General features: G+C 40.3%; 1 protein-coding gene across 2 annotated transcripts in view; it reads left to right on the top strand.

Moving 5' to 3' along the window:
- Positions 1-26,388, top strand: part of adcy3a (adenylate cyclase 3a) — a 245,893-nt gene that overhangs the window by 130,310 nt on the left and 89,195 nt on the right. For both annotated transcript variants that reach the window (XM_041250672.1, XM_041250671.1), the window contains exons 10-11: positions 8,760-8,921; positions 9,247-9,334. In XM_041250672.1, the coding sequence (XP_041106606.1) occupies positions 8,760-8,921; positions 9,247-9,334 (250 nt within the window). The remainder of the gene's footprint in view (positions 1-8,759; positions 8,922-9,246; positions 9,335-26,388) is intronic.

Raw genomic sequence — 26,388 nt, 5'->3', positions numbered from 1 at the left:
TTGTGAAAAGTAATCATTTAATATATTTGCTAATTTTTTTCTTCATCAATGATTTTGCCGTTTGTATCGCTTAGACATTTAATCTCCTCTTTGAATGTTCTCCTGCTGTTGTAAATTGGAAAAACATTTTGGAATTGGTTTTAGCTCCCTTAGCAATGTTCATTTCTATTTCTCTCTTGGCCTTTCTAACTTCCTTTTTGACTTGCGTTTGCAGTTCCGTTTACTCTTTCTGTGTACTTTGTTTTTGTTCCCTTTTAAACGCTCTGTAAAGTGCCTTTTTTTGCTGAATTTTTTTTTTTTAATTGATCTGTTAAACCATTTTGGTATTCAGTTTTATATTTATATTTATCTACTTTAGGGATGTAATTGTTTTGCACCTCTAGTACTACATTTTTGAAGAATTGCCATCCTTTTCTGTGGATATTTTCTCTATTTTACTTCAATCCACTTCTGTTAGTCTCTGTTTCATACCTTCATAGTTTGCTTTTCTAAAATTGTAAACTTTAACTTTAGTCATTACTTTTGGGGTTTTAAAAAGCACTTCAAATGAGACCATGTTGTGGTCTGAGTTTGCTAGTGGTTCTCTGACCTCTGTTTTAGTTATTCTGTCTTTGTTGTTTGAAAAGACTAAATCAAGACATGCCTCCCCTCTAGTCGGTTTCTTGACAAATTGTGTTAGGAAGCAGTCATTTGTCATTTTCACCATTTCAATTTCGTCCATTGTGCTCCCCACCAGGTTTTCCCATTTTGTATGGGGAAAATTGAAATCCCCCATTAGTATGGCTTCTCCTTTGCTAAATGCATTTCTAATGTCATTGTACAACAGATTATTTTGCTCACTGTCTGAATATGGCGGTCTATAGTATGCTTCTATTATTATGCCCTTTGAATTTTTGTCCGATATTCTGACCCATTTTGATTCGGCTTTATTTTCTTTGTCCAGATTTAACACCTGGGCTTCAAGACTGTTTCTTATGTATAGCACTACCCCTCCTCCTCTTCTGTCCTGCCTGTCTTTCCTATACAGAGTATACCCACAGATATTATATTTGTCCCCATCCCTCTCAGACAATCAAGTTTCTGTAACACCTATCACATCATTGCTACTTGTTAGTGCAGTAACTTCAAGTTCTAGAATTTTCTTTCTGATACTTCTAGCATTTAGATAAATACATTTAATGGTTGTCTTACCTGAGTTGTTGTCCTTGTTTTGATGCGGTCTCCCTTCTGTTTTTTTGTTGATTTCTCCCCCCTTCCTTTCTAGTTTAAATGCTTCTGAACCTGCTCGAGGATGTAACCATTACTGTAATGGTATTTACCTCCTAAAGATCCGAAATGTGAATATTGATAAACCAAAGCTGCTTATCTGTGAGTGCTGGGCACAAGACAGCATTCACAGATTTCAGCGCCATTTTTCCTATCAAGACTGACCTGATCGGAGCACCTGGTTCAGATAAGTACATTGTTGCTTCTATCTGTGTGTTTCGCATTTATTGTGTTTCTACATAACAGTCCACGTATAATACAAATTGATAAAATGTGTTTTAAAAGTAAATATCCAACGAAAGGTGCTTTTTACGCACTGCCTCTGAATCTGCAACTCCTCCACCTGTAGCTTTTTTTTTATTTGGCAACATATGACGTCGGGTTAGGCATGATTAGTCGACAGAGACCTCTATCAAACTAGTCTCAAGCTGTCGATTTCTGGTGTTTGTATGCAGAACACAGCAGCTGGCATCAAAATATAAAAGGGGGAGTGTAAAGATCTGTAGGAGTGGAGCGGTATGCAAACAGTACCGGCGCTATGATAAATCATCTAAGCTAAAACATCCTCTGTCAGTTACTATGCTCTATGATAAAAGAAGACATGCTGCCTAGAAGTTTTCTTGAGGGTGCAGGATTTCATGCATTAATGGGTTTTGTGGCTCCTGAATATTGTGTGCCTGTGAGACAAACCTAGGGTTACCATACGTCCGTTTTTTCCTGGACATATCATCTTGTTTGGCCTTCCGATCTCTGTCCAGGCGGATTTTCGAAAAGTGAACAAATGTCAGGGATTTCGCCTGCTCGCCACTTTACTGCCGCTGACGCTTGCTGAACTGAAATTCCTGGCGTGTCCTGATAGCGCCGCGCCTGGGCAGACGACTGTATTGTTCACTGGGCCCGGTTGTACTGGATCCCAGATTTGATCTTGCTCCTGTGACGTATTGTGTTGTACTAAAAGAATCGGGGTTGATCCTGAGCTCAGTTTGAGCCTAAAATCTCGAGCTTGCTACAGAGCAGAATTACATTCAGATCAGAGCTTGATCGAACATATTTAAATGGAGGAACTACAGCGGCTCATTTATAGACTGACAGGAGTGCGTATTTTGGTATCAGCAAATAAAAACTTTTAGCGTACTCTGCAATACTTTAGTTTTGCGTCAAATAAATGCACGGTGCAATATAAAATATAGTAAAATAAAACAGGATAAAACAGCCCTTCTTTTTTCACAGCAAACATAAAATATTTGTTTGGTACAACTATAATATAACACCCGTTGTTAAACGAGCCAAATGTGTCAAAACATGTAACTAATTAAAAAAGATCTGACCATGTTTTTTTTACTTTCTGTTTTTTGACCATCACTAGAAAAAAATACACATTATTATATATATATATATATATATATATATATATATATATATATATATATATATTATATATATATCTATATATATATATATAAGAACAACCTTTACATTTAGAAATTAGAACACTTAGAAGTGGCCTTGGATAAGGCGTCTGTTAAATAAATAAATACACAAGAATTAATTAATTCAGTTGCCCTACACAAATAAATCAAAGAGATTTGCATAACAAAATCACTACTGGTACGTATTGTGTTAACAAACTGCACTTTTACCAGCAGAGGTATGAGAATTTTCCTATTTTCATGTTAGAATGTGCTCTTTATTATCCCTGATCATTAGAGCGAGTGTGGCATGATGTAGATTTTAATAGGAGGTATGAGAATTCCCCTTTAAATACAGTAAATTTCTGGAAACACTGAGGTTTAAATACTGGTATGTAAGATAAATGCAGTTTGCTATTAAAATGCTACCAGTACTGTATTGGTATTAAAGAAAACTGTATTTAAAAATACTTTGATTTCAGTTTCCATCACTTAAAATACATAGATGTTGCCTGAATGTCAAACTGCAGCAAGGCACAGATGATAATGTAAACAACACTGAGCTACAGTGAGTTCCAAATTTATAATGTTTTCTTGTTGCTTAGGTAAGTGCTTTGCAATCTTGCAATCTCAAGAAATGTGTAGAAGGTTGTAAAAGTGATGAAGAGTTCAGAACTTGCTAGCACTCCAAAAATAGGCCAAATATTTCAACAGGTCCAAAAACACTGAATGTCATTCAGCACTGTTACATACATAGTTTTTTCACTGATGCAAAGTCAGTGGACAAAGGATTGGAACAACTTGACTGTTGAGTCTCTGAAAGGGCTCCTGTTCAAAAAGACTCACAGTATGAAACTGATGTTTTGTGCACAGATTTGACAGTTATCTTGCAAATACTTTTTTGATTGCCAGTCAATAAAGTACTGACTGTAAAAAGTTATGTGTATTTTTGATGCAGGCCATTATACTTATTTTTTTAATCATTTTCAGATGTTCAAAGTATTTAGTATAAATTTAGTTTTTCCGTGTTCATTTTACACAACGTAAGGTTAATCTTAAATAAAAATTGGTCGCCCGTCAGCAACCCCCCTGGGTAGTATCCTCTTTTTTTGAGGATCTGTAATATGGTAACCCTAACAAACCATAAATGCAAGACTGGAGAAACGCTATGGCGACTGTGTAAGCGCACTACAGAAAAACTGCAGGTCACTGATAAAATGGCTTTTACCACTGACTGCTGGACTTGGTTTTATACAGAGAATTAGGAGCTTCAATCCGCTGTTCTACAGACTGAAAGTATGCCTGAACAACATTCAGCAGAAAGCATTGCTAAACGGCTGAATACTGCGGATGAGAGATGGGGACTGACAGGCCGCATCTTAGCGTGTGCATGGTAATGCAAGCAATGTTGTACTCGCCAACTCGCCAAGACATGTTACATGGGACTCTGTGAATTGCTTTACACATGTAATGCAGCTAGCCATAAATTATGTCTTTTCTAGCAGTGTCGATCATGTTGTTGCTGCTGCCAACAGGCTGGTTTCACACTTTCACCACAGCACAGTTGCTACTAAGGCTCTGAAAAAAAAACAGGTGCAGCTTCAAGTAAACCAACACCGATTGATCCAGTGTATGGCATGTTTGAGAGATTCAATGAACAACGGTGGGCTATAACAGCAGTGAAGTCTGATCGCTCATTTACTGAATGAACCCTTGAGCTGCGCAACGAACAATGGCAATTAATAGGATATCTTATCTGTCCTTTCTGCTTTGAAATATGCTACAGATGCCCTGTCTGCTGAATATTCAGCTTCCATTTCAGATAGTTATCCAATTTACAACAGTCTTTTCAAAACTTACCTTGAAGATGATGCTACTCTTGAAAGTAGAAAAATAGTTGATTTCAAGCCTGCTGTTTTCCGTTCCCTGTAGCACCAAATGAAACCCAATAATCCAGTTGATAGCATGTCTGCTAGATCCACACCATAAGCACCTGTGATTTCTTTTGCCGAACATCCAGATTGCAGCAAAATCTAAGTTCATGCAACTTGCATCCTTGCAAGAATGAGAGGCATCTCTGAGTGCTGTAGCTGTACCTGAACCAGCTGAGCCAGCAGCTAAAAGACCATGTGGAATAGACAAGACGTGTGCCATTAGGTGAGGACTATGTTCTAAAACCGGACTATAATACAGTTGAAAATGAAGTGGAAAGTTAATTCAAGGAGCCTTGCCCTGCATTGTATTGCAATCCATCAGAGTGGTGGAAGGCCAATGTGCACAGCTTTCCTACACTGGGAAAAATGGCAAAAAGTTACTGTGCATCCCAGGATCCGCGGGACTGACACTGGAACACATCAACATGTTAATTTTTCTGAATAAAAACCACTTGTTGCAGGTTTTGTTTTGTTTTTCTTGTTTTTTTTCATGTAGCTGATTTCACCTCATCAGGACTTTGAAAAAGTACTTCCTTGGATTTTGTGCAAATAGTTGCAGACATTTCATGTTCATTTTATGTTTCATGTTGCATGACATTTTTGTTAATCTTTGGTGAGTACAGTGGTTTAATTTTTCTATTTTTTAAAAACTAAGATATTTTACTTCAGTAATTGTGGGCACAGTTTGTTAATGTTGCAGTTTATCTGTGGTCATTTCAAGCAACGGTAAAAAAAATCTTGTCTTTTACATACTTGCTTTTTAAATGGATTCATAGCATTAATTCATAAAATCTTGCAAATGAATGAAAGTTTATGGGATAGTAACGTGTATTTATTTTTTTTTGTTTGTTTTAATGGCGTTTTTATGTGAAACCAGTGTCCTCTGTAGTGGATCGAGATTAACTATGAAGGAGGAGATACTAGAAACTTAGAAAGGTGTAGCAGTACACATATCGTCAATGTGATACAATCGTGATGCAATTAAAAACAATTTGTGCTCTAAGATGGCTCTTTTTATGTTTAGTAAATAAATGTCAATGCAAAGACAAAGACTAAATGTATGTGGAAAGGGTATTTATTTAAAGGGTATTTAGTGTGACGGTGCAACTACGGTTAAATGGTTAACCAGATTTAACTCAAATATTTAAACAGATTTTTTGTTAAACAATATTTGCATCCCAAGTGTTAACTCCTAAAGACCCTGTAGCTGAATAGATAATACCAACGTTGCACGCCAGCGTCGGTGGCACAGTCATGCTCGCCACCCGAGGGCATAAGAAGACTGCATGCATTTATTAGCATCATTTTCCCTTTGAGAGAACTGAACCTGACTGGAGAGCCATAGGCAGATGGGTACTTGTTACTTTGATAAACTGGATGGCGAACATTCCTCTCAAGGGGAGCTCACAGTATCTCAGAGTGGAGGCTTCACACCGAGGTGGGGAGCCTCATTTGGGAGAGATTCGAGAGAGCAGAGATAGATCTCTTTGCCTTCCAGGAATCGACCCACTGTCCCCTCTGGTTCTCTATAACACGACCGGGGACCCGCTGGCGATAGATGCCTTGCCACACCAGTGGTCGAGGCAACTGTTATATGCCTTCCCACCGCTTGCCATTCTCCCGCTGTGTCTGGAGAAAATCAGGCAGGTCTGGGCCAGGGTGCTATTAGTAGCTCCTTAAAGGCCCAGGAAACTGTGGTTTCCAGTTCTATTGCAGCTCCTGAGCGGCCAGCCGTAGAGCCTGCCCAAACCTGCCCTCTTTTTCCAAGTGCATGCTTGAACGGCTGTCCCGCCATGGGTCTGCGTGCAAGCACAGATTTGCCACAGGAGGACATACTGTCCATAGGTGCCTCTGAGGAGGTGGGTACCAGGAGTTTGCATTCCCGTCTGAGGACATGGAGTCCGACAGCAGTTCCCCTGCGGTTAAACTCTACCTGTTGGCAAAGTGGACGTCCCTGGCAGTGGATTCAATCTTTAGCGCATGCAAGAACTTACAGAATGGATAGCACTGTGTTGAGAATTTTTTGAAAACATTGGTGCATTATATAATGCCTGACTAACTACTCAGACAAAATGCATTTAAGTGCAAATTTTCAACTTACATAACATAAGAGGTGCCAGGGTGCAGCCCAGAGGTACTGATGTTGTGCCAAAGAGTGTCTCCAGCACAATTGTAATAATAAAGTAATATTATGCAATATATTGTATAACCTTATTGATTAGATATTTTAATTGTTTTATATTCTTTGTTTTTGAAGATCAAAGAACATTGTACTGCTAATTAGTGCATGTACTACTGTAGCAGAGAAGAATACCGTTTCCATTCACCTTTTAATGTGTGTAATCATGTGTTGAGGATAAAAAATTAGTTCTCACTGACACTTTTTTTAAAATATATTTTTATTTAAAAATATGTATGAGACACTGCTTCCAAAGCCACTATTTGGCATGACACCAGGGTGATGGCCCAGCAAGTCCTGGCACAAATTAAACACTGCTCATGAGTTGGGCAGAGTTTCCAGTGCTCTAAAAAAATACCTTGATTTGCAGTTACAAAAGTTACGGCTGCATCCCTGTCCTTGCTTCTCGAGTGGTGGCTGTAACATTGAGACCAGCCAAAAGCTGAGCCCAGAGATGTCAATGGAAGCGCTTCAGTTTCCCACTTCGAGATTCAGTACTCCGTTATGTTGTGGAGCATGCAGTAGGAGCATACACCCGGTGGGCAGTGCTCCCATGGAAATGTGACAAATATGAAAAACAAATCATAGATAACATTAAGCACATTGCTGAGGCCAATAATAATAATGTGTACAAGCAGATGATCCTGTTCCCTATGTGAAATGGCACAAATACATTCTTTGGATCAGTTAATTCTTTCTTGTGCAATGGAATGTGGGATACAAGAAGACTAATGATGGTTCTTTGTTTTGTTTAAGTCTTACAGGGTAAAATGGACAGCACTATTCAGTAATACATATTTAAAATATCCATAAGGTTTTTAATAGACAGCAATATTCTATTGGATTCATCATTCATAACAATATTTATACAAATAAAATAAATAGTAAGAAATAAACACACAATACCAGGCTGAAATTAGTTACTTATTCCCAATTTGAGGCTGAAGTTAGTTACATATTCTCAGTTACATATTGAATATTAGCTTACATTCTAAGGGTGTAATCACATTGATAGAGAAATGCTCACACTTTAAAATGAGGGTGGCATCAATGTGATTTCACCCCTTCATTACTTTTCGGTCATTTACCAAAGGTTATTGGTAAAGGCATGTGGTTATTCTTGGGATTTACCGGTAAATGTTTGAAGTACTAACATTTACCTGTAAATCTTGAGATTTTCCAATGTTCAAACTTTTACTGTAACACATCAATGATATTTCACATTGTCAGAGTTTTTTTTTTTTTATTTCTTTAAGTTTGACTGTATCCATATGAAGACAATTGTTATTTTTCTAATGCTTTTATTTATTGTTATACCAGCAATGTTAGAAAAAAGAACAGCCGTGTGATATGAAAAATGACGATCTTTAAACTGATACACTTATTCTTATTGTGAAATTCAACTAGCTTGTGTTTTGAATTCTGCAACATATCAACATAGTACCATAAAAATGTAATAGCTCTTTCCAAACTTATTGATGGTATCTTACCGTGGTTTTAAATGCGGTAACAAAATGGACAGTAAAGCTCCATTTAACCAGATTTGTATTTTTCATGAAATACAAAATTTTTGGTATTTCAAGAAAAAGTAGACCACAAGTCACATTTGATATTCAGCCGTGCAGGGAGAATAATGACAAAGGGAGGGTGGTATCACATTAAATTTAAATCTAGTCTACCTATTCATTTCAAAGAGGATGTTTTTTAAGCTGTGTATTTTTAAAACATATTTCACGTAACAAAATCTAAGTGCTCTATAATTGAACTTCATTTGGCTTTTTCTTGTGCTAACGTGGTTAGTAGTCTAACTGCGTCAGCACAAGAAAAGCAGATCAATTTAGTAGAAGTGTGTGTTATCCACACCCCACTACTTACTTTTTGAAATGGTATATAAACCATTCTTTTAAGAGTGTTTTCCCAGTACGTCTCCAACAAAGCATCCCAGCTCAGCACCTCTTTCTGTGTCTGCAGGATGAAGGGTAAGCACACAAACTGGCTGTCAATGCGCTTCATTGACCCCGAGATGGAGACTCGCTTTTCTGTGGAGAAAGAGAAGCAGAGCGGCGCCGCCTTCAGCTGCTCCTGTGTCGTGCTGTTCTTCACTGCCATCATGGAGGCTCTCATAGACCCTGCGTGAGTAACATTCCTTTCACTGTCAAACCATCTTCTCTCTCTCGCCCTACCTTCCCTCTCCTTTTCTGTCTGCTCTGTTCTGAAGCTCTTATGATAAACAATAAACTCCATCCAAACTTAACTCCTTCTAACATTTTTGCCTGAGAATCCCTTCCAACCATTTTTGATTAAATAAAGCATTCAATGTTTGACTTCTGTAGTATAGCTTTCTCTGAGGCTCCCACCTTCAATATACAGTATAGAAACAGCACAGCTACTGTGGAGGTGAGCCATTGGCCCTGGGTACTGTTCTGTTAATGATAGCTTGTTCACTGTTTCTCTGCAGACTCATTGCCAACTATGTAACTTTTGTCGTCGGGGAGATCCTGCTCCTGATTCTTACAATCTGCTCTCTGGCAGCCATCTTCCCACGGGTATGTAAAACACTGACACCCATCCCGTCTATCAGTCTGCCTCCTCCCTTTTGGAAACATATTTTGTTTATTGCAGCGTTTTGTAGAAGTTGCTTAGAAGAATGAAGTCTCTTAGACATTAAGGGATACATTTTCATAGGTGACTAAGGGCTTTAGACAGGTGTAACTCAGGTTTTTAGATGTTTGGACTGGAGTTTAGTGTAAGAGTGATTTTCTAAAGAATTTATTATTTGCACTTAGGCAATTGTTGGCTTCTGTTTTTGTTTTTTTATCTATGCAGGGAAAGGGTAGATCTCATTAACATTTACCTGTGTGATTTTCAGTGTATGTACATGTCCTAAAATTTTAGACGTCAAAAGTTACACCTGCTGCAAGTATAACATCCGAATCAATAAAACATGCTTAGTTGTCTCCAACTCCTCCAAGTTTAAAGGCACAATGGCAGATTTATTACTAGAAGTGGTTGCCATATGAGCTGCATGAAGAAGTAGAAGGACTAGGGCATATAGTGAAAGGATTTACCATCACTGAAGAAGAGCTAGTAGAAGAACAAGGGCATACACAGTGCCTATAGAAAGTTTACACCCCCTTGAACTTTTTTCACATGTTGTTGTGTCAGTGCCTCAGAGTTTTATGCATTTAAATTAGGATTTTTTTCCACTTATCTACACACCATACTTCACACTGTTAAGGGGAAAAAAGTTCTTATTGAGAAAAAAATTATATCTTAAAAATACAAAACTGAAAGATCATAATTGGATAAGTCTCCACCCCTCTGAGTTAATACTTGGTGGAAGCACCTTTGGCAGCAATTACAGCTGTGAGTCTGTTGGGGTAGGTCTCTATCAACTTTGCACCCTAGATTTGGCAATATTTGGCGTTTACAAAACTGTTCAAGCGCTGTCAAGTTCCTTGGGGAGCTTTGATGGACAGCAATCTTTAAGTCATGCCACTAATTTTTGATTAGATTTAAGACGGGGCTCTGACTGGGCCACTCAAGGACATTTACTTTTTTTGTTCCTTTTTTGTTTTGTGTAGCTTTGGCAGTGTACTTTGGGTCATTGTCATGCTGAAAGCTGAACTTCTGGCCCAGTTTCAGCTTTCTTGCAGAGGGCAGCAGGTTTTCCTCAAGAACTTCTCTGTACTTTGCGCCATTCATTTTCCCTTCTGTCCTGACAAGTGCCCCAGTCCCTGCCGATGAGAAACATCCCCATAACATGATTCTGCCATGACCGTGCTTCACAGTAGGGATGGCGTTCTTTGTGTGATGTGCTGTGTTGGGTTTGCGCCAAACATAACGCTTTGCATTTGGGCCAAAAATTTCAATTTTAGTTTCGTCAGACCATAAAACTTTTTACCACATGGCTACAGAATCTCCTGAGTGTTTTTTGCTTACTTCTAACAGGATTCAAGGTGGGCTTTCTTGAGTAATGGCTTCCTTCTTGCCACCCTACCATACAGCCCAAATTTGTGGAGTGCTTGGGATATTGTTGTCACATGCATACTTTGATCAGTCTTGGCCACAAAAGCCTGTAGCTCTTGCAAAGTTGTCATTGGCCTCTTGGTAGCCTCTCTGATGAGTCTCCTTCTTGCTTGATCATCCAGTTTGGTGGGACAGCCTGATGTAGGCAGGGTCTTGGTGGTGCCATACACCTTCCACTTCTTAACTTCTTAAGGGATATTCAAGGCCTTTGATATTTTTTTATACCCATCCCCTGATCTGTGCCTTTCAACAGCTTTGTCCCGGAGTTCTTTTGAAAGCGCCTTGGTGCTCGTGGTTGAGTCTTTGTTTTGAAATACTCAGCAGAGGGAACCTACAGGAACTGTTGAATTTATCCTGAAATCATGTGAATCACTACAATTTAACACAGGTGGAGGCCACTTAACTTGGTGTTTGATTTTGAAGGCGATTGGTTACACCTGAGCTAATTGAGGATTGCTATTACAAGGGGGGGGGGTTGGGGTAGACACTTAAGAACATAAGAACATAAGAAAGTTTACAAACGAGAGGAGGCCATTCGGCCCATCTTGCTCGTTTCGTTGTTAGTAGCTTATTGATCCCAAAATCTCATCAAGCAGCTTCTTGAAGGATCCCAGGGTGTCAGCTTCAACAACATTACTGGGGAGTTGATTCCAGACCCTCACAATTCTCTGTGTAAAAAAGTGTCTCCTATTTTCTGTTCTGAATGCCCCTTTTTCTAAACTCCATTTGTGACCCCTGGTCCTTGTTTCTTTTTTCAGGCTGAAAAAGTCCCTTGCGTCGACACTGTCCATACCTTTTAGAATTTTGAATGCTTGAATTAGGTCGCCACGTAGTCTTCTTTGTTCAAGACTGAACAGATTCAATTCTTTTAGCCTGTCTGCATATGACATGCCTTTTAAGCCCGGAATAATTCTGGTCGCTCTTCTTTGCACTCTTTCTAGAGCAGCAATATCTTTTTTATAGCGAGGTGACCAGAACTGCACACAATATTCAAGATGAGGTCTTACAAGTGCATTGTACAGTTTTAACATTACTTCCCTTGATTTAAATTCAACACTTTTCACAATGTATCCGAGTATCTTGTTAGCCTTTTTTATAGCTTCCCCACATTGCCTAGATGAAGACATTTCTGAGTCAACAAAAACTCCTAGGTCTTTTTCATAGATTCCTTCTCCAATTTCAATATCTCCCATATGATATTTATAATGTACATTTTTATTTCCTGCGTGCAGTACCTTACACTTTTCTCTATTAAATGTCATTTGCCATGTATCTGCCCAGTTCTGAATCTTGTCTAGATCATTTTGAATGACCTTTGCTGCTGCAACAGTGTTTGCCACTCCTCCTACTTTTGTGTCGTCTGCAAATTTAACAAGTTTGCTTACTATACCAGAATCTAAATCATTAATGTAGATTAGGAATAGCAGAGGAACTAATACTGATCCCTGTGGTACACCGCTGGTTACCACACTCCATTCTGAGGTTTTTCCTCTAATCAGTACTTTCTGTTTTCTACATGTTAACCACTCCCTAATCCATGTACATGTGTTTCCTTGAATCCCTACTGCGTTCAGTTTGAGAATTAATCTTTTGTGCGGGACTTTGTCAAAAGCTTTCTGGAAATCTAAATAAACCATGTCATATGCTTTGCAATTATCCATTATCGATGTTGCATCCTCAAAAAAATCAAGCAAGTTAGTTAGGCACGATCTCCCTTTCCTAAAACCATGTTGACTGTCTCCCAGTACCCTGTTACCATATAGGTAATTTTCCATTTTGGATCTTATTATAGTTTCCATAAGTTTGCATATAATAGAAGTCAGGCTTACTGGTCTGTAGTTACCTGGTTCAGTTTTGTTTCCCTTTTTGTGGATCGGTATTACGTTTGCAATTTTCCAGTCTGTCGGTACCACCCCTGTGTCAAGAGACTGCTGCATGATCTTGGTTAGCGGTTTGTAAATTACTTCTTTCATTTCTTTGAGTACTACTGGGAGGATCTCATCCGGCCCAGGGGATTTGTTTATTTTAAGAGCTCCTAGTCCCTTTAACACTTCTGCCTCAGTTATGCTAAAGTTATTTAAAACTGGATAGGAACTGGATGACATGTGGGGCATGTTGTCAGTATCTTCCTTTGTAAAAACTTGTGAAAAGTAATCATTTAATATATTTGCTATTTTTTTTTCTTCCTCTATGATTTTGCCATTTGTATCTCTTAAACATTTAATCTCCTCTTTGAATGTTCTCTTGCTGTTGTAATATTGGAAAAACATTTTGGAATTGGTTTTAGCTCCCTTAGCAATGTTCATTTCTATTTCTCTCTTGGCCTTTCTAACTTCCTTTTTGACTTGCATTTGCAGTTCTGTGTACTCTTTCTGTGTACTTTCTTTTTGGTCCTTTTTTAATGCTCTGTAAAGTGCCTTTTTTCGCTGAATATTTTTTTTAATTGATCTATTAAACCATTTTGGCAATTTAGTTTTACATTTAGATTTGTCTACTTTAGGGATATAATTGTTTTGCGCCTCTAGTACTACATTTTTGAAGAACAACCATCCTTCTTCTGTGGGTGTTTTCTCTATTTTACTCCAATCTACTTCTGTTAGTCTCTGTTTCATACCTTCATAGTTTGCTTTTCTAAAATTGTAAACCTTAGCTTTAGTCTTTACTTTTGAGGATTTAAAAAACACTTCAAATGAGACCATGTTGTGGTCTGAGTTTGCCAGTGGTTCTCTGACCTCTGTTTTAGTTATTCTATCTTCGTTATTTGAAAAGACTAAATCAAGGCATGCCTCCCCTCTAGTGGGTGCCTTCACAAATTGTGTTAGGAAGCAGTCATTTGTCATTTCCACCATTTCTATTTCATCCTTCGCGCTACCCACCGGGTTTTCCCATTTTATTTGGGGGAAGTTGAAATCCCCCATTAGTATGGCTTCTCCTTTGCTACACACATTTCTAATGTCATTGTATAACAGATTATTGTGCTCACCGTCTGAATCTGGCGGTCTATAGCATGCTCCTATTATTATGCCTTTTGAATTTTTGTCTGTTATTCTGACCCATATTGATTCGGTTTTATTTTCTTTGTCCAGGTTTAACACCTGGGCTTCAAGACTGTTTCTTATGTATAGCGCTACCCCTCCTCCTCGTCTGTCCTGCCTGTCTTTCCTATACAGTGTATACCCACAAATATTATATTCGTCCCCATCACTCTCAGATAACCACGTTTCTGTAACACCTATCACATCATAGTTACCTGTTAGTGCAGTAGCTTCAAGTTCTAGAATTTTGTTTCTGATACTTCTAGCATTTAGATAAATACATTTAATGGTTGTCTTACCTGAGTTGTTGTTCTTGTTTTGATGCGGTCTCCCTTCTGTTTTTTTGTTGATTTCTCCCCCCTTCCTTTCTAGTTTAAATGCTTCCGAACCTGCTCGAGGATCTTTTCTCCAAGTAGACTAGTTCCCTTGTTATTTAAATGCAGTCCATCCCGTCTATACAGATAGTCGTCGTTGTAGAAAGGGGGGGGGGGGGGGGGTTGGGGTAGACACTTATCCAACCAAGCTGTTTTAGTTTTTATTTTTAATTAATTATCTGCAAATTTCTAAAATATTTTTTTCACTTGGAAGTTGTGGGGTAGGATATGTAGATAAATGAAAAAAAAAAAAAAAACTATTTTCATTGATTAATTCCAGGCTATAAGGCAACAAAAGGTGAAAAATTTGAAATGGTGTGTAGACTTTCTATAGGCACTGTAGTGACAGGATCTACCATCCCCGGCTGACATTTCTGAGCTTACCAGAAGACGAAACCCTCAGACGTTGCTGTCTCAATAAGCAAGCAATTTCAGATTTCTGTGAGGCGTTAGCATCTGATTTGGAGAGCCCCATGAGACGTAGCCACGCTGTTCCTGTGGCGCTGAAGCTTACCGGTGCGCTAAGATTTTGTGCCTCTGGAGGTTTTCAGAGGCTGATCAGGGACATCTGTGGTATAAGCCAGTTTTCCATCTCCAAAATAGTGACCAATGTCATCGATGCCTTAGTCAGGAGAGCAGGTAAATATATCTGTTTTCTGCAACGTCACAGCAACTACACAAAATGAAGCAACAATTTTATTACATTGCAGGATTTCCAAACATCGTGGGTGCTGTAGATTGAGCACATATTGTGTTACATGCCCCAGTCTTAAGCGGTAATCCTTATATAAATAGTAAAAATGTCCATTCAGTCAATGTTCAGGTGGTGTGTGATATAAATGTACAGATCACCGACATCATTTCAAAGTATCCAGGACCATGTCACAATACCTACATTTTGTCCAGATGTGGTGTGGGACAGTATATGGGCACTGAAGCATTGACTGGCAGCTGGCTCATAGGTAAAAAACTGTGTGTGTTTCCTTTTTCCTCGTTTATGTATAAATTATGTTTTTTAAATACACAGGTGACTGTGGATATCCATTAAAACCATGGCTCATGACTCCTCTTACAAATCCTTCAACTCCTACTCATCACAGATATAGTGATGCGCACCGATTAACTCAATCTGTGATAGAGAGGACCTTGACATATAAAAAATGCCTTGGTCATTCAGGGTGTCTGCTACAGTATAACACATAAAAAAGTATGTAGCATCATCACAGCTTGTTGCGTATTGCACAACATAGCTTTCAGACATGGCATTGAGATGCAAGACTGTGACATTGGAGATGGAGAGGAAGGCAATGAAACTTTGGATCAGACGCTTCAAATATCACAATTTGTGTGCCAATTTTTTTAAATAAATAGTACATCATGTGTCAGTTGACTTAGGCTTTCATTCAACATGTGTGTTGCTGATATTGTTACATTGGGGAACAACAGATTCAAGAAAACAATAAAATGTTTGTTGGTAAATAAACTCAATCTTTAATACCAGAGCTTCCCTCCAAATTAGCAGCACAATGATACTATACTTATTTAAAAAAGCTGAAATATTAAAAATGAAAGAATCTTTCATTTTTTTGTTATTAACGTCTAAATAAAATATAAATAGTGTATAGCGGATGTACACACATTGTAAACATTTTCCTTCTGTTACCTTCTAATCTCAGTAACTCATAGCCTACACATTCAGCCTAGGTTCAGGTCATTTTGATTCACAAGAAATAAAACCTGACAGAACCAGAAAGTCACATACATCTAATTAATTTATGCACATATCAGCAAGGTTCAAGCATCATTCAGGTCCTGTAATGTTTAGTATGAGATTCCAAATACACAGTCTCTGTAGCACATATAACTAACCCTAACCCCTAAGCGTAGCGGAGCCTTAGCTATAGGTTTGATTTATTTTGTAACCCTGTTCTTTATATGCTGTGTGCAATGTAAACAAACTGGACCACCAACATTGCTCTGCTATATTGTGGTTTCCCCTTTCATGTGTAGCAGGAGGGGAGATCTTGCTTTGATATTTAAAATGTATCTCTGCATGTGTTCTCTCCCCACCTAATGACTTATGTTGTTTTGTATAAATGTAAATTTTGGTTTGCCCTTTTTCATACATCTGAGGTTAAGGCTTTTATCTTTAGTATTAAGAGAAGCGCTCCCATAAAAAAGAAATGCCACAATTGCATCCCTGCAGAGACAGCTCAAGTTTGACTTCATATTTAAACATCTGACTCAGTGCTTTGATTGCAGTCTCACATATTTTACAATTTAGATGACATTGTTCCATCTTTAGTTCTCTTAATGCTACTGTGAGGCCTTTCATCACATCAACCATTGACCTCTGCATTGCCTTTCGTTCTGAAAAGTTATCAGCTGAGTTTGATGCTTTTGTTCACACAAATAAGAGTAACATATTTTCTATGCTGTCTAAAGATGTAGGTAAGGACCTTAAATTTGGATAATATAGTTTTTAAATTAGCGTGGTGTTGCATGAGGTAAGTCTGAATGTGTTGTTCTTCATCACCGGCTCTGGGTGAAGGGCTTCTTTGTACAGTTGTATTGTCTGATGGAGGGGATGAACCCTGTCGGACTCCGCGGCACCTCTCTCACTGCAAAAAAGAGAAAGGGAAGAAGTGATGCCCAATGTTTTTACTCTTGTGTTACAAACCGTCTCAGTATCGACTTCAAGGTCTGATTAAATTGTTCCCCAAACAGTTTATCTGTGGATGATAAACACATATCCTGTTGGGATTTATTTTTTGTAGTGTGTTAGACAGAAAGTTGGTTCCATGATCAGTCAAAATCTCCTTGGGGATCTCTACTTTAGCCATAATCTGCACTAGTTCTTTGGCAATTGCAGCTGCACTAGTGAACCTCAATAGAACTGCCCCGGGTGTCGCGTTGCATAATCTACTACCACTAATATATGCGTATACTCGGAATCAGAAGGTAGCAATGGGCCCACTATGTCCATTACAGTGGCTTCAAAGGGGGTTAAAATAATTGGCAGTGGAACCACAGGGGCGGGGCGTCTAGCACCTCCAGCAGTGCTGCAAGTGATACATGATCCATAATCCCGTGTTCTGACACCACGCGTACAAAGTGGTTAATAGTGTGCAGGTGCAGGTGATCAATGAACAGACAGACAATTATAATCCAGGTACAAAGTTTGTTTAATGATATTTTCATGTCCAGCATCTGATGGCAAAACAAACAGTGAACAGTAAATTAAGTATTAAGTGGCGCGTATTACTTAATTTGTAATCCCTGGGTTTGTCACAAAATAATAGTCCCGTTTTTATTATACACCCACACAAAACACAAAACGCATACAGTCTGTTAGTGTGTGAACTAGTGCTTGTGGTGCAAATACAGTTATTTGTGATACAAGTGCAGTGCTGTTCTGGGTTTGTGCTGACCTCTGGCCACAGCTCAGGAACGTGTTAGCTGTCTAATAATAAGTAACAATTAGACAAAACAAACAAACACTCATGGTATGGATACACAAAACACAGGTCCTTCCAGGTTATATCCATAAACCAAAATGAAGGAACAGATTACGTTGCTTCGACCCCTACTTACACTGTCACTCATGACCCCTTGGTAAATGATTGCAGCCACTCCCCCAATACTCGGCTGCCACATCATTTCCCTTCTGGGTGGATGAGTTAATGTACTGAAGCTCTGCCCCTTTTCTAAATGGCTGACTTCCTTTTAACCCTAGGAACGAAGTGTCAGGTCAAGCAGTCCAGGGTACTGTGTTCCTGTTACTTAAGAACATAAGAACATAAGAAAGTTTACAAACGAGAGGAGGCCATTCGGCCCATCTTGCTCGTTTGGTTGTTAGTAGCTTATTGATCCCAAAATCTCATCAAGCAGCTTCTTGAAGGATCCCAGGGTGTCAGCTTCAACAACATTACTGGGGAGTTGATTCCAGACCCTCACAATTCTCTGTGTAAAAAAGTGCCTCCTATTTTCTGTTCTGAATGCCCCTTTTTCTAAACTCCATTTGTGACCCCTGGTCCTTGTTTCTTTTTTCAGGCTGAAAAAGTCCCTTGGGTCGACACTGTCAATACCTTTTAGAATTTTGAATGCTTGAATTAGGTCGCCACGTAGTCTTCTTTGTTCAAGACTGAACAGATTCAATTCTTTTAGCCTGTCTGCATATGACATGCCTTTTAAGCCCGGAATAATTCTGGTTGCTCTTCTTTGCACTCTTTCTAGAACAGCAATATCTTTTTTATAGCGAGGTGACCAGAACTGCACACAATATTCAAGATGAGGTCTTACTAGTGCATTGTACAGTTTTAACATTACTTCCCTTGATTTAAATTCGACACTTTTCACAATGTATCCGAGCATCTTGTTAGCCTTTTTTATAGCTTCCCCACATTGCCTAGATGAAGACATTTCTGAGTCAACAAAAACTCCTAGGTCTTTTTCATAGATTCCTTCTCCAATTTCAATATCTCCCATATGATATTTATAATGTACATTTTTATTTCCTGCATGCAGTACCTTACACTTTTCTCTATTAAATGTCATTTGCCATGTGTCTGCCCAGTTCTGAATCTTGTCTAGATCATTTTGAATGACCTTTGCTGCTGCAACAGTGTTTGCCACTCCTCCTACTTTTGTGTCGTCTGCAAATTTAACAAGTTTGCTTACTATACCAGAATCTAAATCATTAATGTAGATTAGGAATAGCAGAGGACCTAATACTGATCCCTGTGGTACACCACTGGTTACCACACTCCATTCTGAGGTTTTTCCTCTAATCAGTACTTTCTGTTTTCTACATGTTAACCACTCCCTAATCCATGTACATGCGTTTCCTTGAATCCCAACTGCGTTCAGTTTGAGAATTAATCTTTTGTGCGGGACTTTGTCAAAAGCTTTCTGGAAATCTAAATAAACCATGTCATATGCTTTGCAATTATCCATTATCGATGTTGCATCCTCAAAAAAATCAAGCAAGTTAGTTAGGCACGATCTCCCTTTCCTAAAACCATGTTGACTGTCTCCCAGTACCCTGTTACCATATAGGTAATTTTCCATTTTGGATCTTATTATAGTTTCCATAAGTTTGCATATAATAGAAGTCAGGCTTACTGGTCTGTAGTTACCTGGTTCAGTTTTGTTTCCCTTTTTGTGGATCGGTATTACGTTTGCAATTTTCCAGTCTGTCGGTACCACCCCTGTGTCAAGAGACTGCTGCATGATCTTGGTTAGCGGTTTGTAAATTACTTCTTTCATTTCTTTGAGTACTACTGGGAGGATCTCATCCGGCCCAGGGGATTTGTTTATTTTAAGAGCTCCTAGTCCCTTTAACACTTCTGCCTCAGTTATGCTAAAGTTATTTAAAACTGGATAGGAACTGGATGACATGTGGGGCATGTTGTCAGTATCTTCCTTTGTAAAAACTTGTGAAAAGTAATCATTTAACATATTTGCTATTTTTTTTTCTTCCTCTACGATTTTGCCATTTGTATCTCTTAAACATTTAATCTCCTCTTTGAATGTTCTCTTGCTGTTGTAATATTGGAAAAACATTTTGGAATTGGTTTTAGCTCCCTTAGCAATGTTCATTTCTATTTCTCTCTTGGCCTTTCTAACTTCTTTTTTGACTTGCGTTTGCAGTTCTGTGTACTCTTTCTGTGTACTTTCTTTTTGGTCCTTTTTTAATGCTCTGTAAAGTGCCTTTTTTCGCTGAATATTTTTTTTAATTGATCTATTAAACCATTTTGGCAATTTAGTTTTACATTTAGATTTGTCTACTTTAGGGATGTAATTGTTTTGCACCTCTAGTACTACATTTTTGAAGAACAACCATCCTTCTTCTGTGGGTGTTTTCTCTATTTTACTCCAATCTACTTCTGTTAGTCTCTGTTTCATACCTTCATAGTTTGCTTTTCTAAAATTGTAAACCTTAGCTTTAGTCATTACTTTTGGGGATTTAAAAAACACTTCAAATGAGACCATGTTGTGGTCTGAGTTTGCCAGTGGTTCTCTGACCTCTGTTTTAGTTATTCTGTCTTCGTTATTTGAAAAGACTAAATCAAGGCATGCCTCCCCTCTAGTCGGTGCCTTGACAAATTGTGTTAGGAAGCAGTCATTTGTCATTTCCACCATTTCAATTTCATCCTTCGTGCTACCCACCGGGTTTTCCCATTTTATCTGGGGGAAGTTGAAATCCCCCATTAGTATGGCTTCTCCTTTGCTACACGCATTTCTAATGTCATTGTATAACAGATTATTGTGCTCACCGTCTGAATCTGGCGGTCTATAGCATGCTCCTATTATTATGCCTTTTGAATTTTTGTCTGTTATTCTGACCCATATTGATTCGGTTTTATTTTCTTTGTCCAGGTTTAACACCTGGGCTTCAAGACTGTTTCTTATGTATAGCGCTACCCCTCCTCCTCTTCTGTCCTGCCTGTCTTTCCTATACAGTGTATACCCACAAATATTATATTCGTCCCCATCACTCTCAGATAACCAAGTTTCTGTAACACCTATCACATCATAGTTACCTGTTAGTGCAGTAGCTTCAAGTTCTAGAATTTTGTTTCTGATACTTCTAGCATTTAGATAAATACATTTAATGGTTGTCTTACCTGAGTTGTTGTTCTTGTTTTGATGCGGTCTCCCTTCTGTTTTTTTTGTTGATTTCTCCCCCCTTCCTTTCTAGTTTAAATGCTTCCGAACCTGCTCGAGGATCTTTTCTCCGAGTAGACTAGTTCCCTTGTTATTTAAATGCAGTCCATCCCGTCTATACAGATAGTCCTCGTTGTAGAATGTGGTCCAATGATCAAGATAGGTGAAGCCTTCCCGTGTGCACCACGTCTTCAGCCATTCGTTTTGATTAATTATTTCCAGCTGTCCATATGGTCCTTTGCAAGGTGCGGGTAGTATACCAGAAAATACCACAGTTTTGGTTTTCTCTTTTAATTTCCTTCCTAGCTCTCTGAATTTGTTTTGCAGGGATTTTGGTCTGTCTCTTCCAATGTTGTTTGTACCGATGTGGACGACTACTACCGGGTCGTCTCCTGTTCGTTCTAGGAGCCTGTCCACGTTCTCAGTGATGTGCTTGACCGAGGCTCCCGGAAGGCAGCACACTGTTGTAGTAAGGGGGTCCAAACTGCGAATTGAACTTGCTGTGTTTCTCAATATGGAGTCCCCAACAATCATGACCTCCCTTCTTTTTGCTGTCTGGTCACCACTGTCAATAGGGTCCTGGATGTTGTTCCTTTCATTCTCTTGTTGTTGGTTCTGCTCATCAAAATTCTGAAGTGACTCAAATTTGTTGGTTGTTTTGATTTCTGGTGGTTGTGTTTGACGAAGTTTCTTTTTTTCCCTGCTTCTGCCTACCTGAACCCAGCTGTTCTGACCTTCTATCTCCCTGGTGGCTTTCAGTCTGTTAGGGGTGATGCAGACTTCCATGAATTGTGGGTGTGCCAGTTCCTCAAGATCCTGTTGCTGTCTCACTTCTTCCAGCTCCATTTCTAGCATACTTACTAGTTTATGCAAATCCTGGATCGCACTGCACTTTACGCACACTTGGTTTAGTTCCGCTGGGTTTTCTCGGATTTCCCACATCAAGCAGGTGTCACAGATTACTGGTTTGAAGACCATGTTGAGGTTTTTTTTTTTTTAAGTTTAGTTTCTTCTGCAGCTGTTAGCCTGCTTTCAAACTGCTTCGAAACTGCTCTGTACTTTTCCACGCCTGTACTTCTCCCACTCGCTGTCGCTTCCACTCGCTGTCGCTGGGAAGACTGCCTCGTTTAACTGCGTTGTTCTGCTGTGCTGTTGGCTCCTCCCCTCGCCCGTGTCTCAGAACGGTGCTGAATTTGAATCAGCTGCTCCGAGTTTCAGCTTGTTTGTTATCAGAAAAACACATGCGGCTGTTTGACTTTGAGCTGCTGCTATGTTTCCCCAATGTCCTCTGTTTTCTGATTAAAGCAATTCAAGATGCAATTTCTCCTTTCTGCTTCGAAACTGCTCTGTACTTTTCCACGCCTGTACTTCTCCCACTCGCTGTCGCTGGGAAGACTGCCTCTTTTAACTGCGTTGTTCTGCTGTGCTGTTGGCTCCTCCCCTCGCCTGTGTCTCAAAACGGCGCTGAATTTGAATCAGCTGCTCCGAGTTTCAGCTTGTTTGTTATCAGAAAAACACACGCGGCTGTTTGACTTTGAGCTGCTGCTATGTTTCCCCAATGTCCTCTGTTTTCTGATTAAAGCAATTCAAGATGCAATTTCTCCTTTCTGCTTCGAAACTGCTCTGTACTTTTCCACTTAGCACCCTCGCAGGTCGGGAGGGAGATTTACCACAAAGAAGCATTATCTTTCTGTCACAAGGGGATACTGTGTGTGCTGGGTGTTCATCTTTTTCGTACAGGGGTATTGACTGATGGAGGGGATATTGTGTGCTAGATGTTCTTCATATTTTCGTACAGGTGTATTGTCTGCTGAAGGGGATACTGTGTGTGTGCTGGATGTTCATCTTTTCGTGCAGGTGTATTGTTTGATGGAGGGGATACTGTGTGTGCGCTGGATGTTCATCTTTACATACAGATGTATTGTCTGATGGAGGGATGTGGCGGAGTGTCCCACCTCTGTCTATTAGTGTTTTATGTTTTATGATGTGTGTTAATGTTGTTTATGTATAAAATAAATAGGATATAAATATGGGTTATAACCATATGGGTTATATGCGTGTTTAAAATGTATATTTGTATTTAGGCACAAGGATTGCACAGCACTTCACGTGCAGGTAAAATAATATGTGAGCAGGGGAAATTGCACTTTTATTAATTCACGTGCAGTTGAATGATTGATTAGCAATCGAGTCTCGTTACAGCTGCATAAAAGCTGCATGTTTTCATGGTTGTGTGTTCGTTGCGTGTTCATGAGTGGAGAACGGGAGAAAGAAGGAGATATTATATTAACAATTGTTATTTCATGCTGGAAGCTCCAGCACGGTACTTGTTGGGTTTGTCCACGTTTGTTTTGTCTGTCCATTTGTTTGGCCTCCGCGCCCTTTGTTTTGTGTGTTTTGTTTAAATATTTTTGTTTGTTATTATTATTTACAATGAAACTCTGGCCGTCGTAGCGTAGTAACAACAACCTTTTTTCTGGTCTGACATCACCACTGCAAAGCCATCCTGTTCAGAAACGGGACAACAGCGCCGCCAAGCATCAGACCATGAGTGTTGTTTTTTTTTTTTTTGTTGTGGTGTGTTTGAAAAAAAAAAAAAAATGGGCAAAAGCAGCCGGAGAAAGCAGCAACCTCCCCAGCAGCCAGAGCAGCTGCTCTGGTTTAGATGACCGCATCCAGGGAAATTCCTGATGAGGACCTGGTTGCATTTGTGGAGGCCTGGGAGAGCCAGGGGGGATGGTGCCTCCTGTGCAAACGCTATGGGCATGGAGTTGCTGACTGCCTTCTTGCGGATACAGAAGAGGGGCAGTCTCCATGCCAGCTGCTGGAGCCAGAGCGCCTGGAGGCCCAGGAGAGGAAGGTGAGGAGAAGGAGGCAGAGAAGGGAAAAGGTGAGGAGGAAGCTGAAGGAGCCAATGTGGTGCACCCTGTGCATTGTCTTTGGGTATGAGGACGAGCCTGAACGTCCTAAGCCCAAGAGGTGGGAGTCAGTGTGTCCACAGCCAAAGAGGGAGGAGTTGATGCTTCCACAGCCCAAAAGGGGAAGGCAGAGTGTCCACAGTCAAAGTCTCCACTAGCAGAGGAAGAATACCTGCTGTTCCCACCTCCGCCAGCAGAGGGAGGATGCCTGCTGGTTTTACCTCCACCGCTGTGGGAAGAGTACCTGCCATTGCCTCTCCAGGTTCCCCTCCTGCCGTCGGCTCCCAAGTATCCAGCGGCGGTGGGAGAAACCCTGCCAGAGGGAGAGCTGCACCAGTTCTCTGCAACAGGGGGAGACTACACGCCGCTCCCGCCTCGGTCATCGGGAGACTAGACATCGCTCACACCTCCATCGCTGGGAGACTACACACTGCCACTGCCTCTGCCTCTGCCTCTGCCACCTCCACCGCCAGGAGCAGAGCAGCAGGAGCTGCCTCTGCTTCCACAACCACCAAGGTTGCCTGCTGCTCTGCATCGCCTGGGGAGCTACCGGTTACAGGGTACGAGGGAGAAGTGGAGCTCCGCTGCTGCCTCTATGGCCAGGGGCTCCCCTCACGAGTTCGCCTCCCGAGGGTCTGCTGCTGCTGCTGCCGCCGCTGCCTCCTGAGGGTCCGCTGCTGCTGCCATCGCCTCCCGAGGGTTCGCTGCTGCTGCCGCCGTGCTGGGGTCACCGGGACTGCTTTACCGGGGGTTAGTGTCAGCCCTGCGTTTCCACAGGAAATACTTTGGCCGAAGCCCAACAAGGGGGAGCTGCCGGCTAAGAAGAAGGGGGGGTGTCAGGAGAACACCCCCCCCTGCACCACTTTCGCTTCAGGGAATTTGGGGGCTGGAACCCCATAATGGGGAGCTGCTGGCTACAAAGAAGGGGGAGAAGGTCAGGAGACCACCCCCACAGACAGCCGGGCGTCGACCAAGATTGCCTTGGCCGGAGAAGCCAGCCTGGGTATAGTCGGCCTGGCCGCTACAGCTGTTGGGGTGGGAGGAGGACCTCCCACCGTGGCTGCCTCCTTTGGCCCGTTGCTGTCCCTGTTCCTGGGCCGGGAGTATAAACCAGGACTTTGGGACTGAGGGGGGAGGTTGTAATGATCACTCTGCACAACTGAGAAGCAGTTGTACTTTCCTCCCTAAGGAGATACTACTAGCCCAATATCTTTAACTAACTAAGTCAGCAAGAGTGACAGACAGCAAAAGCAGGGACGTCAGAGGTGTCAATTTCATGAACAAATGGTTTATTGTTGTAAATTATAATGTAATAAATGAAATATAAGGACAACAACTTATTACAGAGAACATTTAGTGGAAGGTACAGGTGAGTAAGAAAGTAAAGTGAACTAAACAAACATCCAAACAAACTAACACTAAAGCGAAATGAATGCGGTGTCCGGTGGGCCTCCAGTAACCCCCCCCCACACACACACCTCACCACACCACACCACACCAATACAAAACCAACACACCGACAAGCAAAAAAGACAAAGGTGAATGAATAAGTATACAGGGAAAACAATTACAAAGACAGTCTTGATGGCAATGGATGATAAATGAAATTTAGGCCTAACAAGTCCAGTGAAGCAATGCACATGTAATCCAAAGTAACAAAAGAACAAAATCAAAATTACAGGAACCAAAGTATCAAAGTAAAGTAGAAAAAAAAAGCAAACAGAAAAGGAATAATCTCACCAACAAATAATGAAGTTCCGAATAGAGTCCTGTACTGATGATGATGGATGAAGATTGATGAAAACATAGCGACCGTAGAAAATGGTGAGTCTGTCGAGTAGTACCGGGTTGAATGGTGAAAAGCCAAATATCAGGAGAATCAGGAACAAAATGGAGACTGAACACGCTAACAAAAACAAACCCTAAACAGACATTGAACAGCAACTAAACTTAAACAAGTAACAGTGTAAACAAAAAAGAAAGGTTTAGACAAAGTAGAAGATTAACAAAAGAGTAAATGGACGCACCTGTATTTATCTAAAATAAAGTTAAAGTTACACTGGAATTTAGTAATATGCTGTTATTTCTAAATGGATTCCTCAAGAGAAAAGAGAGTTTTCTCCTGGCCCAGCCAGCCAGCTTTAATACTGCTGCTGGCTTCACAGGAGCTCTGAGACTGGAGGAGTGGATATCTGAATGAGCCATTGGGGGGAGAGGGTGAACAGAGGATGATAGCAAGGAACTATTTGAGTTTTAACCGGGCCAGGCTACTGACCTAATTAAAGGGACAGGTGGGTCAAACTTACGCCCACTTTATGGTGCAAGTGAATTGCTACAAGGTGACCATTGAAGCCAGGTGTGCTGCGCACAAGGGGTGGCATGTGTCCCACCCCTTTATGTCTACTAGTGTTTTGTGTTGTATGTAGTGTGTTAATGTTGGTGTTTATGTATAAAATACACGGGATTACGAGCACAAGTGTTTAAAATGTATATTTGTATTTAGGCACAAGGATTGCACAGCACTTCACGTGCAGGTTAAATAATATGTGAGCACAGGGAATTGCACATTTATTAA

The sequence above is a fragment of the Polyodon spathula genome, chromosome 5 (assembly GCF_017654505.1).
Source record: "Polyodon spathula isolate WHYD16114869_AA chromosome 5, ASM1765450v1, whole genome shotgun sequence".
NCBI lineage: Eukaryota > Metazoa > Chordata > Actinopteri > Acipenseriformes > Polyodontidae > Polyodon > Polyodon spathula.
The sequence above is the reverse complement of the archived record's forward strand: the minus strand, read 5'-3'. Positions and strand labels throughout refer to the sequence as shown.